General features: G+C 36.8%; 2 protein-coding genes across 4 annotated transcripts in view; one reads left to right on the top strand and one right to left on the bottom strand.

Moving 5' to 3' along the window:
- The window catches only part of LOC129953346 (ecdysone-induced protein 75B, isoforms C/D), a 352,681-nt gene that overhangs the window by 103,174 nt on the left and 228,703 nt on the right, over positions 1 to 20,804 (bottom strand). The gene's annotated exons all lie outside the window — the stretch shown is intronic.
- Positions 886 to 2,399, top strand: LOC129953372 (mitoferrin-like). The gene has a single exon (XM_056066516.1). It carries the CDS (start codon positions 1,434 to 1,436, stop codon positions 2,307 to 2,309), a length of 876 nt encoding a protein of 291 aa, XP_055922491.1. The 5' UTR covers positions 886 to 1,433; the 3' UTR covers positions 2,310 to 2,399.

Genomic DNA, 20,804 nt, shown 5'->3' with positions numbered 1-20,804 from the left:
TGACTCGTTCATTGCACTTACTTTTGCAACAACTACAAAATGAGAAAAGAAATAAAGAGAGGAAAACATCTGTGAGTATGCAGCGAGCAGCAGTGCCAGATTGCCTATTAGGCAGACAAGAATAAGGAGGAAGAAGAGAAACGGGATTGTTTTCCATGCCTACCCAAAAGCATATTTTTTAAGAAAGACAAAATAAAAAAAAATAAGAAGGTAGAGGGCAGCACAGGCACACTGCAAAACTATACATAATAGAATTTCGCACTCACTCTTCGTCTTCGTCTCCATACGTCCATAGAGATTCAATTCAATCGTAGGACAAACGGGCAAAGCCAGCTGGAAAAATGGTGAAAAGCTGCACTGGATCAATGCACTCTTGGGTTGACGGTCTTCAACTCTCTCTCTCCCTAATGGCTAACTAAACTATACATTGTGTATGTCGTTATAATCATCCCGTCCCGTCCCGTCGCGTCGTCATTCTCATCATCGACAACGATGACGAACATAAGCGAGTGGAGTAGATCCTCTTTCAGCAGCCCCTTGCATCAGCAGAAACAGCAGAGAGCACCATCGCTCATCGCATTTAAACGAACGAACATCGCATATGTGCATAAACCTGGAGGGAGCTCTGGAGCTGGAGTTGTTGCACTGCAATGATGTTGTAGCTGGTCAATGGTTCTCTGGTTCATTGCCATCGAGCGGGGTAACTAACCATGAAAGAAAATTTACTCGCAGTCAAGTGTTGCCTTGCCGCGCAAAAATAAAATGTTTTTATGAGTTTTATTTGACGACAACGACAATGATCATGGATGATGGCAATGATGACGTTGGAGTTCAGCAGCATGTTGCTTGTTTTTTTTTCTTTTTGTTGATGATTAGTTATAAAATGAGGGGGAAGGCTGATTGTTTAAGGAGTGGAAAAGAGCGAAAGGGCAAAAGGGGGTAATTGTGAGACGGTTGTGCACCGCACGTTGTTGGTTCACCGCCTCACGCTACCGAGTATGCCGTGCTGTGATGCCAATGCCGAGGGACTTGGTTGGAGTTTTCCAGATTGTTCGGGGAATGTCTTGTAGGTAAGTACCTACATGTGTACGAGTATAAGACTTGGGGTTGTTGGCTTTTCGATAATAGGTAGAGTAGAGTTACTCGTTACTTACATATTGACTTGGATTTCTAATTTTATGCAGACACACACACAACTTGTTACAAGAAAACGTAGGCATTTGTGCGAAATCGGGTCTTTGCGTTTCGTCTATAAGCAATTTTTAGTCTATAGCGATTAACCTCTAGATTTAGACCATGATTTATGCGATTTGAAGGCATTTGATTAGAACTTACATACTTACTTAGTGTGTCAAAAACAATCAAGAAAACTGAGCAAAATCTGTACCGAAAGTCGACAAGTCTAAAGATATACAAAATATTTCATTCTCAAAATGGATGACAATTACAAAAAACTTCCAACATCAAGTCCAATCATAAACTTAATTTCCGGTGCGGCAGCTGGTGTTTTAGAGTTTGGTCTAATGTATCCATTGGATTCGGTTCGAACGAGAATGCAAAGTCTACAACCCGAATATTCAGGCTCAAGTATCTATAGAACCTTTATGGATATGATCAAGTCCGAGGGTCTTCTCAGGCCCGTTCGAGGTGTGTCAGTTGTAATTGCTGGAACGATACCCGCCCATGCTCTCTACTTTTGCTCCTATGAAATGTGCAAGGAATTTTTGGGGAGATTCTCAGATCAGACAAATATCAATTACACAACATCAGCAGTGATTGCAACAATTCTACACGACGCGATCGCTAATCCTACCGATGTCATTAAGCAACGTATGCAAATGTACAATTCCCCATATAAATCGGTGCTGTCTTGCGTGAAGGGCATCTACCAGGACGAAGGACCAAAGGCATTCTATCGATCTTTTTCAACTCAATTGATTATGAATGTACCATTTCAAGCGATACAATTTATCACCTATGAATATATGCAAGTTCTTATGAATCCACAAAGAGAGTACAGTCCTTTGGTGCATGTTGTTGCTGGGGGAGCAGCAGGGGCTACAGCTGCAGCCTTAACAACGCCATTAGATGTAATCAAGACATTATTGAACACTCAAGAAATCGGATTTACACGAGGCATGATGGAAGCCATACAAAAAATTTTTAAAATTGCCGGACCTATGGGTTTCATGAAGGGTTTTACAGCGAGGGTCTTATATACAATTCCAGGTACAGCTATTTGTTGGACAACTTATGAATGCATGAAATACTACTTGGGGGAGATGAATAAAACAGGCAAGGACCAATAAGAAATGAAGACAGAGATGAATTTTGTTTATTTATTTTGATATTTTTTTTTTTGACGTTCGAAAATGATTTCATGTAAATAAAACATTTCATTTTCTCAAAAAAATTAAGGTTTAATCTTATTTTTATTAAAAGTTCAAAGCTATTTAACGGGAACAATATTTGAATTTAGTATTTGTTATGTTAGTCTGTAAATCGACATCGGATCAGTTTACTAACTCATAAAAGTTGGCCGTTTTCATTATAGTCATATTTTGACTTCTTAAAGTTTGACACGTAATTCTTCAAGGCATTTTCCTTTCTTTTCTGTAGGCTTTATTAATGTCAATTATTCAAGAGAAAAAATGTGTTAAGCTTAAGCTTGTATTCTTTTAACAATTTTGTAAAAGTTTCGAATCGAAATATAAGTTTTTAAAAATCAGAAAACAAAACTCTAGGCATAAATTCCATAATATGGTATAATTTTGAGGTTAAGTTTAGCGCGAACAATTTATTCGTTGCAGTGTGGATGGCATGTGGAACGCGAATAAAGTTTGACAGTTCGTAGCAACCATACTACAATTCGTTGCTACCAAATTGTTTTTACAAAATTGTCTTGTTTTAGCGAACAAACTTCAAATTTTATTATCCTCACATTAGTACCAATTGGTTTCTTATAATTTAGTTGTGTTTTTGTTTGAAAATGAATTTTTGAAATGTGTAAAATAACGTTTGTTCGTCCATTCGTTGATTCGTTGTTCGCCCATGAGAGCGAACAACGAATGGACGAACAAACGTGATTTAAAGCATTTCAAAAAGTCAATTTCAAACAAAAGTTATAAGAAACCAATTGACACTTATGTTAGGATAGAAAAAATTTGCATTTTGTTTTCTAAAACAAGTCAATTTTGTAAAAACAATTTGTTAGTAACGAATTGCAGTGTGGATGCTATGAACTGTCAAACTCTATTCGCGTTCCACATACCATCCACCCTGCAACGAATAAATTGTTCGCGCTTAACCTCAAAATGAAACCATTCTTGTTTTGTTTGTTAAAAAGTGTGATTATAAATTGACAGTTCGTCGCTGTCTGCTAATAAAAATAAAGCCCATGTAAAAGAAAAGTCAAAATATGCGAACATTTACATGATGCTTTAGCAGCTGTTTACTTTTAACTTTAAAAAACTTTGTATTTTAATTTGACAAATGTGTTCCACACACCACAATTTTCTTGTATCTTCCTAAAATCTTGGGGAATGTCTCTCTAAGGTTGGACTCATTAATAACAAAAACCTTGAAAAAGTATAGTCATCGAAAAGTTCCTAAATTTAATAAATATAAGAATAGAATCCACAATTGGCATTTCCCGTTCTACAAGTTCCATTTGGATTTTGTTCGCTTAAATTAGGTGGAACTTATTCTTTTTCCCACGGAAAGTTTTTGTCTACCTTTTGACAAATAAGTCTGGCTTAAAAATCACTAATTTCTATGAGACATAAAAAAGTATCTCATTGCTTCATGATCCGGGTTGCAAGGCACCTTCCTCAAAAGAACAAGCCAAACAAAAACTAAGTCATTCATGTGCAGTCGATATGCAGATTGACATTGAAAACCTCTCGCTTTATTATTTGTTATTATCTTAAATAAACAAACACAAAACAACTGTACATTGAAGCAACTTATAGAAACCATTCACCTATCAATTTCACAAATTCCCATGACATCGAAGAAATAAAAAATGAAAGTGATCGGATATCATAAAGTGGTTAAGGTAGTTATCTTTTGTGAAAACTGTTCCATCTGGAAATTTCATCATACTATATACCTACCTATAGTACCACAACTTAGGACAACTTTCATTGGCAACAATACTGATGGCGGCACTGGTAAATGGAAATTTGCTCGCAGTCGATGCATCGTCCTCCCTCCAATTTCCCTTGACTCCCTAACATCGTCGTCGAAATCAACAAAAATACAAAACAGAAAAATCACTTAAGTGAATTTTCTAACGATTGCAAGTTTAAATTTTGTATAAAAGGCAATTAGCCAAAAAATACAACAAAAAAAAACACAAACTTGCATTGGGAAAACTTTCTTTTCGTGCTTTGCGAGTTTGGATAGTCACACAGATGCTCTTCGGGTCTTGGGATTTTTTTTTTGCATTGTAACGAGACATTCGCTAAGTGAAGGTTTTTATTTTGTTCACATTTTGTTGCATGCAACAACAACTGGTGTTTGACTTTTTATTGCTGCACCCAGCCACCGCATCGACTCGGCAAACATACAACATCTACATTCTACACACAGGTGAGTTAGAGGTGATTGAACGATGTGGTGCTGTGCGGTGCGGTGCGGTTCAGATCGCATCACATGAAGGTCAGTAAACTTCACATGATGTGATATCGTTTTGCCTGTCTGTCGGTATATGTCTGTTGTCCGTTGTCCTCATCGTGAAATCTACCCTCCGAGTCGACCACTTTACTGACAACCCAACCACGCCAGCCACACTGCCTTACCATCATCGTATGAAGTGAGAGTTATTTTCACCCAAAAAAAACACAAAAACAAAAATTCGTTACTTTTGCATGATCTTGATTTTGGTTTTTATTTGGTTTGCTGGTTATTTTGATTTTTGTTCCTGTTAATAAGTGGAAAGATAAATATTTACGTTGCCATTGACCTTTTACGGTCTTATTCGTAAATATGTGATACAGATAATAATGAAAGGCGAAACATGAGTAAAAAATTAAATAATTTATGACCAATCGGAAGAGGATCAGGAGGTGAGTAAAGATAAAAGATTAAAAATATTTTTAAAGATAATTTTCTATATCACTGACACAGGTAAAAAGACACGAGATTGTCATAAAGTTATTTTTAAGAATTCTTAAAAAGCTAAAAATAAAGTTTTTTTTTTAATTAGTTGCTCTTTAAAAATAAAAAAAAAACAATATTCAAATGAAAAATAACGGAACTAGGGATTTTGATCTGAATTAAGTTAACAGCGCCATTTTTTTCTTTTGTGTTGGTAGCACTGTAGTTTCCAAGTTAGGATATTTTTCAAGAAGGCTTCGGTCATTTTTGAGATTGGGTTCTAATCAAAGTGGAAAGTTGTTGGGGGCAGCAAACGTGAGAGGGGAGGAGACGTGTTTCCACTAAGGCACCGCTACTTATCCAGATGGCAGCGTCAACGGTGGCGTCTACAGTTCCAGTAAGGTTGAACTACTTAGTGAACACCTTTTACGGCTTCTTCGACATATTCGCAGCCCAAGCCTGTAAGAAGCGGTTTATCCGGCTCCCCGTCCTTGGAGTTATACTAGGATCTGGCCCTCCAGGGTGGGGGTTGTGCCGTCGGGTTGACTTCCTGGCCACGTAAAAAAATACCTTAGTTGCGAAGCAGCTACAAGCCTCAGATAAGAACGTATTCACGGTTGACAACCCACGCAAACGAAATAAGGATAACGAACTTCGGATCTGTACGTGAAATGTTAGGTCCCTTAACAGACCACGTGCAGCCGAACAACTAGCGGAAGCCCTAAACTGCTGCACTGCAGGATTTACCGCCATCCAAGAAGTGCCATGGAATGGACCGGGCCAACGCAAACTAAAAGCCTGCGATGTATACTACGGCGACTGATACCGAGAACAAAGACAGTGTCTATTTGGGTGTGGATTTGTTCTTGGAACTAGACTCAGGCCAAAAGTCTTCAGTTTCAACAGTGTGAGCGAGGCTAAATTCGTCAACATAAGCCTAATATGCGCGCATGCCCAAACAGAGGAGAAAGATGAAGACACCAAACACATATGACTATTGACATTAACGTTGTCTTAGTAGACCTGCACGACACTACCTCCGACAATGGATTCAGGCTGATCGATCTCGCTGCTTGGGGAGACGTTCTGGTAGCTAGTACGCAATTCACACATCTCAATATCCACAAGGGGACATGGAAATCTCCTGATCAATTAACCGTCAACCAGATTGACCACATTGGAATCGACGCACGACACTTCTCCAGTATCCAGGATATGCGAACATTCCTAAAGGCCTACATTGACTCGGACCATTACCTCGTTGTAGCCAAGGTAAGGCTTCGGATATCCCGATCCAAGCCAAAACAAGGAAGGACTGTTAGAAGATTCGACGTTAGACAGCTACAATCGCAAGATACTGCTATGTCCTTTTCCGATCGAGTCTCTAATAACCTCCTAAGGAGTCCTATGCTTCCTGCATTAAGCATTGAAAACCAGTTGCAACATTGCCTTGCAGCCATCAGATATGCCGCCTCTGAAGTGCTACGTTTCACATGGCCACCACAGCGAAACCCCTGGTTTTGACGACGAATGCCGAAACGGCACTACACAAAAGTACCAGAGCTGCTCGCGAGCTCTACGAGCAGAAAAAGAGAGTGGAACACCGGCTTCTTAGATGGAAAGAAAGAGAGCATGAGAAGCGCGCGATCGAGGAGATAGAGGGATGTCACAACAGGAATGAGGTTCGTAAATTTTACCAAAAGGTAAAAAAAACCTCCCAATGGTACCCGCCACGAACCGAAGCCTGTAAAGACGATCAAGGGAACATCGTAGTAGAACCACAGTCTACTACTCAGAATATGGAAAGATCACTTCTCCAAATTTATATTTATGTAACGGCGATGACGAACCGAATTCCGCTGTAAGGGAGATAGAACCACTCAACCTCGGCGACGCAGATCAACAATTCCGCCTACCCGACCTTGACGAAGTAAAGATAGCTATATCTAAACTTAAGTCAAACAAAGCTGCTGGAGCTGACGGCATCACCGCCGAACTATTCAAAGCAGCAGGCGATGACTTGGTAGGGAGCATGCACCAACTCATCTGCAAAATTTGGTCGGAAGAAAGCATGTCCGATGAGTGGAATCTCAGCATAGTGTGTCCGATACATAAGAAAGGAGACCCTCTAAACTGCGCCAACTACAGAGGCATCAGTCTCCTTAACATTGCGTATAAGATCCTCTCTGCCGTATTATGTGAACGTCTGAAGCCATTCGTCAACAACCTGATTGGTCCTTATCAGTGTGGCTTCAGACCAGGAAAGTCCACTATCGACCAAATATTCACACTACGGCAGATCTTGGAAAAAACCCAGGAGCTTCAAATCGATACGCACCATCTATTTATCGATTTTAAAGCCGCGTATGAGAGCATCTATAGGGAAGAGCTCTACCGAGCAATGTCTAGTTTTGGCATTTTGGCATCCCTGTCAAACTTATCTGTTTGTGCAGAAACTCAACCGTCAACACTAGAGGCACAATCTTCCAAAGGTCCATCCAATTACTCGGATTGCAGATGATATTGACATAATTGTTAGATCAAAGTGTGATGTCAGTGGAGCGTTTTTAAGCATTGGGACGAAAGCGAAGAAGACGGGTTTAGTGGTTAATGAGGGCAAGACCTGCTATATGCTGTCATCAAAAAATGACATTGAACAACGACGTCTTGGAAAAAACGTTACCATGGACAGCTATAACTTTGAGGTAGTTAAGGACTTTGTCTACCCAGGCACCGCTATAAACACAAAAAAACGACACTAGCGCTGAAATCAAACGAAGAATAACTCTTGGAAATCGCTGCTTCTTTGGACTTAGAAGTCAATTGAGAAGTAAAGTCCTCTCTCGAGCATCAAAAATCACCATCTTAATACACTTGAGGCCCAGGTCCACCCTGGACTGTAGCGCCACCTTAAATAAGTAAGTAAGGTTATTGTCAATTCTGTCAATCAGTACAAAGGTCTTAATAACAATATCCTATTTATGTGTGCTTGTCACTTGGCCCACACTGGTTTTGTAAAGATTTATAAAACAACCCCACTAAGTGGGGCAAGAAGTGACCTTATGAACCTGCAACTCATAATGATTCTATCTTAAAGGCAAGTCAAAGAAGAGCTTTATTATTTAACAATGATATTTTCTCCGGACTATTAAAACTGCCAAGGATCACTAAGTTTGAAAAATGCATTCAAATATCTTAGCCTCATTGCAATATACATATAAACTGAATTAACCTTAAACCAATTACCAAAGTTTATTCAACTTTATAATAAACCTAATTATCTACTAAAAAGAAAATTCATAAAAAAAACATTGCGAGTATATAACTTTCTTCCCATTGCTTTAATTCCCTTCGGAAAAGACATTGCCCTCTCGATAAATATTTCAATTTTCTCAAAACAACAAACTCCAATAAACAATAACAACATCAAACATATTAAAATAAAAAAATTAAACAAAACAAAAAACAGAAAGAAAAACACATTTTTCATTTTCAATTTCTCCACAATGTAAAACAAGTCAGTCGCCTTTGGTTTGGAATGGATGTGCGATCGAACGAACCAACAAACCAACGAGAAAGGGTTAAAGACCCCATATTTCGATGCACCATCCAAAGAGCTCTAAACATCACCAATCCAAACAAGATTTCCACCATAGGTATACCTATCTACCCATACCTACCTCTCTATGCTCTATGCTCAACATTATACGTGCATTAATGCTGCCATACGACCACAAGTGGAAAAGTGGAAAATTCCAAAACGCAAAAATAGAAGACCTAATATGTGTTTACACGATGAGAGTATAGGGTATACTCGTACTATCTTGTGTTTTGATGTTTGGGGAGGAAACAAGGAAAAAGGGAGTTAAAGGAAAAGTATGTACTCGTATAGCAACTTTGATACTATTTTTTATTCATATAAAAATCGGATTATATAGGATAACAGGAGCACATGATGGGAGTCTGTTGGGCATGGGCATGGAATAGTTTAAGAAAATAGAACACATCTTTATGAGCATGAAAATGGAAACAACCTACTTTACTTTGTGGAGTTATCTTTTCCTTTTACCCATTTTAATAAATCCGACCGATACTGGGGCATAGGGTTGCCATTGAGGAATTTCAAAAAATGAACAAAGTGTTTCGGGAAAAATCAAAAAGTGTAAAAATAAATAAATAAATTAGGTGGCACAACAGTTCTTAGGGAACCAGGGTCTAGTGACTTACAACTCTCAACCATTCCTGTGTGCGAGTACTTTTGTCAGGGATGGAGGGGACCTACAGTTTCAAGCCAAATCCAAACGACAAGAATTATTCTTCGAGAATTTGTCCATTCCTCGCAGAGGCAGTACTCGTCAATAAAACTTTAGGTGGTACAGACAGGGATCGAACTCAAGACCTCTCGGTATCTACCACAAAAGTGTAAAATTTTAATGATTTTATCAGCAAATTTTTTTTAAATTTAAATGGTTTATTTATGTTGGAATGACTTTACGTAGTCGTGCCATAAGTCAAGTATGTAAAACATCATAAGATAACAACTATTACGATATTAATGATATTTTGCATGCATTTTTATTTAATTTACTTAGCGATTAAACAGTTGTACCCGTGGCATGATGGTTAGTGTGTTGGACTGTCATGCAAGGGGTCTTGGGTTCAATCCCTGCCTGTGCCACCTTAATTTAAAAAAATTAATTTTCGCGGGTACTGCCTCTTGCGAGGAATTGACAAATCCTTCAAGAGTAATTCTTGTCATGAAAAAGTGCTTTCTCAAACTAGCCGTTCGGATTCGGCCTAAAATTGTATGTCCCTTTCCATTCCTGACAACAGTACTCGCACACAGGAATGGTTGAGAGTTGTAAGTCACTAGGCCCTGGTTCACAACGGACTGTTGCGCCACCCCATTTGATTTGATTAAACAAAAATTGTTTACTCATAATATTAGCCCTTGAACATTGTTTTCGTTGACCTATACTGGCACGAACTGTATTTATTGATATGTTTGACACACATCAATTCCTAACCACAAAAATAACGCAGTTGATTTAAATATATGGACTTCTCAAGAGCCAATCTGAATCTGAAGTTTCTCTAGAACCTACGATATTAACCATAACGCTCCTTTGTGTTGGCTGGGTTTTCTTTTTGCATCACCACAGTCCTTTCAAAGAATCCATTTATCTCCATTGGAAAAGGTATTTTTTAAACCCTTTACAAACCCCTTTACCACATCTCAACAGTCTTCACAATGATATTGTGCATGCCTTGTTATTTAATTTACTTAGCGATAGTATAGTTTTAATTAAACACAATTTGTTTCACTCATAATATCAGCCCTTGAACATTCCTGTGAAAAGTCCTGCAGAGCTCTCAAATTCTAACCACAAAAATAACCCAGTTGATTTAAATATATGGACTTCTCCAAGCCCCTCTGAATCTGAAGTTCCTCTAGCACCTACGATATTAACCCTAAGGCTCCTTTGCATCACCACAGTCCTTTCAAAGAATCTATCTATCTCAATTAAAAAGGGTATTTTTTAAACCCTCTACAAACCCATTTACCACTCGTCAACAGTTTTCACATTTCTTGCCACAAAAAGGCGGGAGATGACAGATAGAGGCACGGATTAGACTTTAACTTTACAGAACAGTGGTGATCATTATGGCTGAATCACAAACACGCTTCAGCTTCGGCTTCGTCTGCGTTACGGTGGGCATGCTTTTAATGACATTTCTATTATTTCATTCCTCCAAAGAGAAAATATTTTGGATGTTGATAGTTTTGTTTACAGCTGTTGAGCTGTCAGACAAAGCAAATGTTCAGATAATTGAACTAGAGCTTCCGTTCGGAGTCACATTACGTTACATTACGTTCTATTTCTTACGATTGTCAAACAAAACGTGAGGTCGAAGCTCAATTGTGATAACATGCATTGAGTTCCTAGGGCTGAACTCGTAAACGTCAGGTGAAGCCGAAGCTGAAGCGTGTTTGTGATTCAGCCATTAAGTAAAAATCTTTTCACTATCTCACTTTTTACCTTTAACACCATTTAACCTCATTGCAGCTTTCCACAATAAATTGCAACGAAATTGATATTTTTTCATTGCTTACTAATGTTAAAGTTTAGAACAATATAAAAACTATTGAATGTTTTGATTAGCATCATCTTGAAGTTTTGGGACAGAGCTTATGACAAAACTACATACATTTACCTTATACATTTCAACCTCATATATTGCAGCAGAGAAACAAGTTCTTAAAGAGTTTTGTTGACATTTTGATAGATTCGAGTGTTATGTGTTTTTAAAAGATCCAACCAAAATTTATTATAAAAAAATGTAATTTGACAGACAAAAAAATTATCGGCAACCCTAGAAATAATTAAAGTTGCATTTTCTAGTATGTATTTGTGACTGTTGGATCTATACAAGAAGAAATATAAAACTCACATGAATATAATTCAATGTCGTCAGGTTCATTATTATCTATCATTTATCGTCTGAATGAAACTTCATCGATTTTAATGATTTCTATAAGTTGTTTAAATATGCACCATCATTCTTATTGCATTATCATTTTACATAAAATTTAATTTAATTGGTTCACGCATCTATAGCCCCCATCAAGTACTTTAATTTTTCTTTTTTAACTGAGAGTATTTTCTGGGTTTTCTCATTTTCCTTTTTTTATTTTGTCTGAGTGAATAAATACAATTGAATTGATTAAATGGATTTCATCAAGTTGAAAATTAAGAAATTTATCTTTATAGCGAGTTAACAAAATACAAAACAATTGATATAAGTACATATTTCGAAACCTCACTCTGCTTCTTGTGTTTGATTGAAAATAAAAGGATAGAACTTTGGAGAACAGATGTTGGTTTTGTTTTGAGGAATTCAATGGACATGAAAATGAACAATATGTTGATGCGGAGAAAGAAAATTAATGTCTTTTTTTTGAGAACGTAAAAATGTTTACCTCTCGATTGAACTTAAATGCAGGTTCAATTTTGAGGATTAAAGTGAAGGAACTTACAAATCTTGAGCAATTACTCTTGAAGAAGAGGATATATGTTTCATTAAGCCCTGTGTATATCGGGTTTTTCAATAAGATTTTTTTAATAAAACAAAAACTGTTTTCAATATCAATGAAATTGTTTATACCTGGGAAAGAACTTTCGATACAATTATGTACTAAACTCGAATTCTTTTGTATGGCCACCAAGGACTCGCTTGCAGAAGTCCAAACGCTGAATCCAGTTTTCAAGCATAAATCGGCCGATACTGCTGCAATTTCAAGTTCGATATTTGCATGAAGTTCATCAATTGTGACCGTCTTCTTGGCATAAACCATAGACTTGACGTAGCTATACAGGAAATAGTCTAAAGGCGTGAAATCGCACGACCGAGGCGGCCAAGCGACTGGATCATGTCGTAAAATAATACGTTCTCCAAACTTGGGTTCCAATAAATTGATTCTGATATTCGCTGTGTTTCTTGTAGTGTCAGTCGTCCTATTAGAACCTCATGTTCTCCAAGTTCATATCATCCAATTGTCGGTTATCATTGAACGGTAGCGATCCCCATACACAGTAACGTGCCGGTCTTGATCATCACGGAAGAAGTACGGCCCAATGACGCCGCCGAAGCATAAACCATACCAAACCGTAATTTTTTCGGGATGCAATGATGACTCATGGAGTGGATTGCTTCCTAACCAATACCGCATATTTTGTTTATTGACGAAGCTGTTCAGCCAGAAATGAGCCTCATTGCTGAAGATAATTTTTCGATGAAAATCCAAATCATTTTCAAGTTCTTGCTCAATCCAATTTACGAGCGTACGACGCTTCTGGTTGTCAAGCGCCTTCAGTTCTTGCTCCAATTTAATCTTGTAAGGATGTAGGCCAAGATCTTTTCGCAAAATTCCCACAACGACGTCACAGAGATGCCCAACGCTTAGGAACGACATGTGAGAGACACATAAGGGCTTTCTGTAACTGAAGCCTTAACGGCAGCAATGTTCTTGACACTACGGGCACTTGTTTGTCTCACTGGCACGGAAACATTTCGTACTGTGTCTGTGGATTCAATTTTGTCCACTAGACGCCCAATTGTTAATCTGCTAGGAAGATTATGACGATTATAAATTGGACGTAACGCTCCTTACGTTGAGGCCACTGACTCCGAATTTTTGAAGTAAATTTTAATATTTCCGACTCGTTGTGGGCTCGTATATCTTTCCATCATGAAATTGCAAACCTTGCTGGAGACAAATGTCAAAAGAGCGGCAAGAAATATGGCGTCTCGTTTGCTGTCCCTGTCGCTCTATTTTTGTAGCGGCCCTGTTGAAAAACCCTGTACAAATATTTGTATAGAACTTCTGTGACTCAAAAATGTTTGGTTTCTCAACACATATTTGAATTAGGAGAATCTTAGTGAAACTCGTAGCATGATATTCAGTGCGTTGGACTGACATGCCAGAGGTCTTGGGTTCGGTCCCTGCCTGTTCCACCTAAACTTTTATTCACGGGTACTGCCTCTTGCGAGGAATTGACAAATTCTCCAAGAGCAATTCTTGTCATGAAAAAGTGCTTTCTCAAATTAGCCGTTCGGATTCGGTATAAAAACTGTAGGTCCCCTCCACCCCTGCAATTACTAGCACACAGGAATGGTTGAGAGTTGTAAATCACTAGGCCTTGGTTCTCTACGGACTGTTGCGCCATCTAATTTATTTAATTTTTTTAGTGAAACTCTCTGAAAATATCAATATTCAACAGGATTTTAAGGTGCACCGATAGCTATCATTGGTTTTCATTATTAAAACATTATTTTTGTTCTAGTTTTAAAATCTATTAAGAAAGTTAAATTATGTTAGGTTTACTAAAAACAAAGACTTTTTATAACTCAGAACGTTCTTTTAGTTTATTAAAAAATTGTTTAATGATGAAATCGTTTTCAATGAACGGCTAATTTTTGAGTTCAAAACTAGGTACAAAATCGTCACACTGAAAGCGTTCTATTATGTTTGTATTCACACCTGTCAGTTTAAATTTCAATGATCAACTTTGACAAATTATAAAATTTGTCCAATGACAAACATTTTCAATGACAGTTATAACCAACTTGTCAACTAAATTCCAATGATTGGTTTCAATGATTAAAACCAATGATAGCTATAACTGGCCCCTAAAAAGCTTAAAATGACATTAACAATTTTATTTTATGAAAAGTTCAGACGCCATTTATTTGTGATAGATTATTCAAAAAGTGTGTTCATTGAAACGTCAGTTTCTTGTCAGCCATAAGTAATTCCTTTTTATTCACTTTTATTATGGGCGTTTTGACATAAGAACCTTGTTTGTGGGACATTCAAAAAGTGTATTTAGATCTTGGTAATTTTAAGTGAAAGTCAGTTTGTCCTCAAGATGGGTTTTCCAAAATTATATAGAATATTAGTATTAACATCCCCAATAATGGCACATTAAAAAAAATAGTAAGAATGATGAATTCTTAACGTTTCTTACTAGCCATATAGAAAGTTCTATCCTATTTTTGGGATATTTAAACATTTAAGATTTTCAGTGAGTATAAAAAGTTTCACGTAAAGATAAATTTATTTAAAAGTTTAAACTTTAAAGAGTTTCCAGTACAGATGAGAAGTAAAATTTCATTTAAAGATTATGGTACAGTACAGCCTCGCTAGTCCGGACATTCGCTAGCCCGGACACTTCAGTAGTCCGGACACCTCTTTGTTTCGGACACTTTCAAAAGTTTACCTGTGCAGTCCGGACAGCGTATTAAACTGTTTATGTACAATACACATACATTATTATTTGGCTCTGTTTCTTGGAAAAAACGTTCATACCAAATCCGGGATTCCCCTTATAGTTTTGTCTCTTGTAGTTGGCTCTGGAATCTAGACATTTTAATCGTTCCAAATTTACTCATTGGAAGTTTATATTTGTGGTCGTTGATTTTTTATGCTCTGTTACATTTTATCGTGAGCTTTCAAAGTCTCAAAGTTAACTGTTTTTGATATAAAAATGAATAAGATGAAAATTCAGAAATTTGTATCTAAAACATTCCAAGGATCAGGTAAGCTTAGAAAAAGTTTTAAATTTAAGGTCTAAGATCATTAAACAATTTCTTTAAGGACAGAGAAAAATTATCAGACAAGGTGAACACCCAGCGGTAGAAGAAGCATTGATGACATGGTTTATCCAACAAAGAAATCATCATGTACCAATTTTAACAGATATGATTCAAACCAAAGCCAAATTCTTTTACAAAGAGATGACAGGTAAGGAAGATTTTGCAGCAAGTTCTAGTTGGTTGGAAAAATTTAAATTGCGACATGGAATTCGATGCCTTAAGATTTTTGGCGAAAGAGTATCCAGCGACGTTGCTGCTGTTAAGAAGAAAAATGTTTAAAACTGATTCAAGAAATGAACATAAGTGAAGAACAGGTATATAATGCTGCCTTTTGGAGGGTTCTTCCGGGGGCGACATGAGTTCATGCGAATAAAAAATCTGCTCCTGGCAGAAAAATATCGAAAGATCGCTTTACTTTTATGCCATGTTCTAACGCTGCAGGAACTCATAAGTTATTCCTCTTAGTTATCGGAAAATCAGTTAATCCGAGGGCTTTTAAAAACGTTAATCTTCCAGCAGCATAAAAAGCTACCATTAAAGGCTGGATGTCTACAACGATTTTTTTTTTATTGGTGTGAAAAAGTTTTTGACAGAGATTCACATGCCGTTGAAAGCACTTTTGGTTTTGGATAATGCCCCATCTCATCCTAAAGAAGACGATATAAACTTTGATTCGAACTTCAGAGTCTTATTCTTACCGCCTAATTGTACAGCAATATTGCAGCCGATGGATCAAAATTTAATTCAGAATATAAAGTTAGCTTATAGAAAGCAGCTATTGACCCACATTCTACTGGAAGATGATAAAAACATTAGAGCAGTCTTAAACAAATTCAGTTTGCGAGATGCTGTTTAGTTTTTAGATTAAGCTTGGAAAGGTATGGGAGAGAAAAATATTAAAAAGAGTTGTTCAATATTATGGCCCAAACTGGGATCAAAATGAAATAATGAAAACCTTATACCACTTTCACAGTTACGCCAACAAATTGACTCGGATTCTTCTCTTGCTGATTTAAATAGAATTAATGCCGTGATAAGAATAATGGGCAACTGGTCAAAATGAAGTCTCCTACGACTTTTCTGTTAATGACATTATTCAGTCCGCTTTACAAATCCAACAAAATGTCACTGAAGCTGAAGAAGAAGACAGTGAAGATGAAAATGTAAACAAAGAAGTTTCGAAAATTTCAAACAATGAAGCAAGAAGATATTTGCCAAGGGCATTCAGTGGGCCGAACAAAATAATGCATCTCAAATGGATATCCTTCTCCTAAAGAGGTTACGCGAAAAAGCTGAAAAGATGTTTTTAGATAAATCGTTCCAACCAAAAATTAACACGTGCTTTCCTACCTTTTAAAAAAAATTAAAATGCGTTCATATTTATTACATACGTACATGTACGTAAAGGGTGATTTTTTTGAGGTTAGGATTTTCATGCATTAGTATTTGACAGATCACGCGGGATTTCAGACATGGTGTCAAAGAGAAAGATGCTCAGTATGCTTTGACATTTCATCATAAATAGACTTACTAACGAGCAACGCTTGCAAATCATTGAATTTTATTACCAAAATCAGTGTTCGGTTCGAAATGTGTTTCGCGCTTTACGTCCGATTTATGGTCTACATAATCGACCAAGTGAGCAGACAATTAATGCGATTGTGACCAAGTTTCGCACTCAGTTTACTTTATTGGACATTAAACCAACCACACGAATGCGTACAGTACGTACAGAAGAGAATATTGCGTCTGTTTCTGAGAGTGTTGCTGAAGACCGTGAAATGTCTATTCGTCGCCGTTCGCAGCTATTGGGTTTGTGTTATTCGAACACATGGAAGATTTTACGCAAAGATCTTGGTGTAAAACCGTATAAAATACAGCTCGTGCAAGAATTTAAGCCGAACGATCTGCCACAACGTCGAATTTTCAGTGAATGGGCCCTAGAAAAGTTGGCAGACAATCCGCTTTTTATCAACAAATTTTGTTGAGCGATGAGGCTCATTTCTGGTTGAATGGCTACGTAAATAAGCAAAATTGCCGCATTTGGAGTGAAGAGCAACCAGAAGCCATTCAAGAACTGCCCATGCATCCCGAAAAATGCACTGTTTGGTGTGGTTTGTACGCTGGTGGAATCATTGGACCGTATTTTTTCAAAGATGCTGTTGGACGCAACGTTACGGTGAATGGCGATCGCTATCGTTCAATGCTAACAAACTTTTTGTTGCCAAAAAATGGAAGAATTGAACTTGGTTGACATGTGGTTTCAACAAGATGGCGCTACATGCCACACAGCTCGCGATTCTATGGCCATTTTGAGGGAAAACTTCGGAGAACAATTCATCTCAAGGAATGGACCGGTAAGTTGGCCACCAAGATCATGCGATTTGACGCCTTTAGACTATTTTTTGTGGGGCTACGTCAAGTCTAAAGTCTACACAAATAAGCCAGCAACTATTCCAGCTTTGGAAGATAACATTTCCGAAGAAATTCGGGCTATTCCGGCCGAAATGCTCGAAAAAGTTACCCAAAATTGGACTTTCCGAATGGACCACCTAAGACGCAGCCGCGGTCAACATTTCAATGAAATTATCTTCAAAAAGTAAATGTCATGCACCAATCTAACGTTTCAAATAAAGAATCGATGAGATTTTGCAAATTTTATGCGTTTTTTTTTTTTTTAAAGTTCTCAAGCTCTTAAAAAATCACCGTTTATTTTAATTATGTGTTTATGTACTTCTATTTGCAATAAAAAGGTTTTGAAAAGTTTTCGGTTGTCCATTGTATTTAAATTTTTCTCTATAGTCCGGACATTTCGCAATTCCAGACACGGAAGAAACCTTATGTGTCCGGACTAGCGAAGCTGTACTGTATATTCAAAATAATGCTCTATAGAAAAGTGGTAATACATTGAATGAGAAAATTTGTTTCTATTTTTTTTTAAATGTAAATGTTATCTGGCGAATAGTATTATTAAATATTTTTTTAAATCTTTCTAACAATTGTAAATTATTATAAGATCGGAACAGTCAATATATTTGGTGTTTGGAACTATTGGTTAATCATTTCCATTCAGATTTACTTTTTGACACATTTTGACAATTTAAGAAACGTCATGATTGACATCTACCAATCGGTGTGACTATGAATTGAATAATGTATGTCAAACTATCAATTTTATCCTTAAAGTATTAGAAATGTTTTTAAAAGTCTCCATTAACACCTGGAGTCTAACAAAGACTCTGCCTACACTCATTAACTTACCAAAAAGAATCCGGAAGACTATGATTATGACTAATACATCAAAGTATTTGAAACAGGAAACATACCCTGCGTCGTCGTCACTTCCACGTTATTATAATAAAGGTTCCTAAATAAGCTGACAATGACGGAAGAACAATTTTTACGGTCTACCGATATATTTTTGTACCTTCCCATTTCTAAACGAAAGATCTTAAGCTATTCATTCAACACCAAGTCTAACAACCAAGGATTCATATTTCAATTTACAACAAAATTGTCAAATCCCCTTCTGACCTTTCATCGTTAGCGCCTAAATTTATTGCGATTTGCGATTCCAACAGAGGACACGATGGCGGCCGGCAGCGGGCAGTGGCGGTAAATTCTTTTCCTCTTTCGGCAAAATTTAGCTTAACAAACGTTCTCAAACAAATGTATCTATACGCGGACGTGCTTTGGCTAACAAGATGAAAAAAGAACACGCAAAAATCACCCGCGGATGTCACCTGTGGATACAAAAAAAAAAAAACTTTTAAAAATCAAAGTACCTAACTATACTCGTACGTACACTAAATTATAACTGTGTGTAGCCTTTTAACACTAACACTTGTAAAATCTCGAATCATTGAAGAGAACATCGAGTTTCGTAGGAAAGTGAATGACCTCCATTAACCGGCATTAAATTCTCGGTGGAGTTCTTCATTTCTCTTGTTCTTGTTCTTCTTTTAGTTTTTGTGAACCCTTGGTATAAATGGACGGACAGACGACGACGACGACGACGTAGAAGAAGAAAGACGGACGGACGAAAGAATGAGTGTTGAGTGTTGGAAGAACTTGTGTGATGTGTGTTGAAATTGATGAAGAGAACAACAAAAACGATGAAGACGACATACGGCAGCCGCTGCTGATGATAGAAACGTTTGAAGGAAGAACCTGTTTCGATGTACCTCAGGAACGTTTTAAATTCCATTTCGATTTTTTTGTCTTTTTTACATGTGTAAACTTTTGTTCCTTACTGTGATTTAGAAAAATAACACAAAAAAAAGACACTCGAAAACCAGCAAACTCGTAAAATTAAGAAAAGAACTGTCAATTACCAACTTTTGTATGTCTTTTCTTTCTTGTTGGTATTTATCTAAGTCTGTAATTTAAGTATGAATTTAATGTTCCCGGTTTCTGAAGAACTACATTTCTTTCCAGGACTGGATTGTCAAAACATTGGCAGAAACCCATACTCACTTTTACGTTTATCGTTATCGTTCTGGTACGAAAGTAGTCATGTTGAATTTTTGACAGTTTCAATTTTGACAGTTTGGACCTTAGGTTTGTTTATAAGTGAATATAACTTAGTTCTTCTTTATCTTATCACTTAAGCAATATTTGAACTGTCAAATGGAAAATGACATAATGTTCCCGGTTTCTTAAGCACTACATTTATTTCCGGGACTGGATTGTCAAAACATTGGCAGAAAACCATATTCACTTTTACGTTTATCGTTATCATTCTGGTACGAAAGTAGTCATGTTGAATTTTTGACACTTTCAATTTTGACAGTTTGGACCTTAGGTTTGTTTATAAGTGAATATAACTTAGTACTTCTTTATCTTATCACTTAAGCAATATTTGAACTGTCAAATGGAAAATGACATAATGTTCCCGGTTTCTGAAGAACTACATTCATTTCCAGGACTGGATTGTCAAAACATTGGCAGAAAACCATAATCACTTTTACGTTTATCGTTATCATTCTGGTACTAAAGTAGCCATGTTGAATTTTTGACAGTTTTAATTTTGACAGTTTGGACCTTAGGTTTGTTTATAAGTGAACATAACTTAATTTTTTTTTATCTTATCACTTCAGCAATATGTGAAATGTCAAATTGAAAATGACATACAAGTGGTGATAAGTAATTTTTTAAGGATGTCAAATGAATGATGGGATTAAAGTTTTGCAATACAAAATGAAAAACATACAAATCTGACAGTTGGGATACTTTCGTGATTAGTTACTATCCACAAAACAAAAAATCAACAAACTATGATCAAACTTAATTTATTTTAAGAAAACTAAGAATTTGCTTTTATTGAAAAATTGACATTAATGAAAGAACATCTTCTGAAGAACTCTGTACCTGGTTTCGAGATAGATGTCTGAGTTCTAGATAAATTATATAAATTTAAGAAACTGTGTACTTTTTATACAATACGAGGTTAGGTTGGAGTGGCTGTCCAGATGTCATTGACGCACGTAGACCTCAAGGGTCCATTGTGATACCACTTATGAGGTTACTCATGGGAGAGTAATGAA

The sequence above is a fragment of the Eupeodes corollae genome, chromosome 1, assembly GCF_945859685.1.
Source record: "Eupeodes corollae chromosome 1, idEupCoro1.1, whole genome shotgun sequence".
NCBI classification, from domain to species: Eukaryota; Metazoa; Arthropoda; class Insecta; order Diptera; family Syrphidae; genus Eupeodes; species Eupeodes corollae.
Note: the sequence above shows the minus strand (reverse complement) of the source record. Positions and strands in the feature narration are given on the sequence as shown.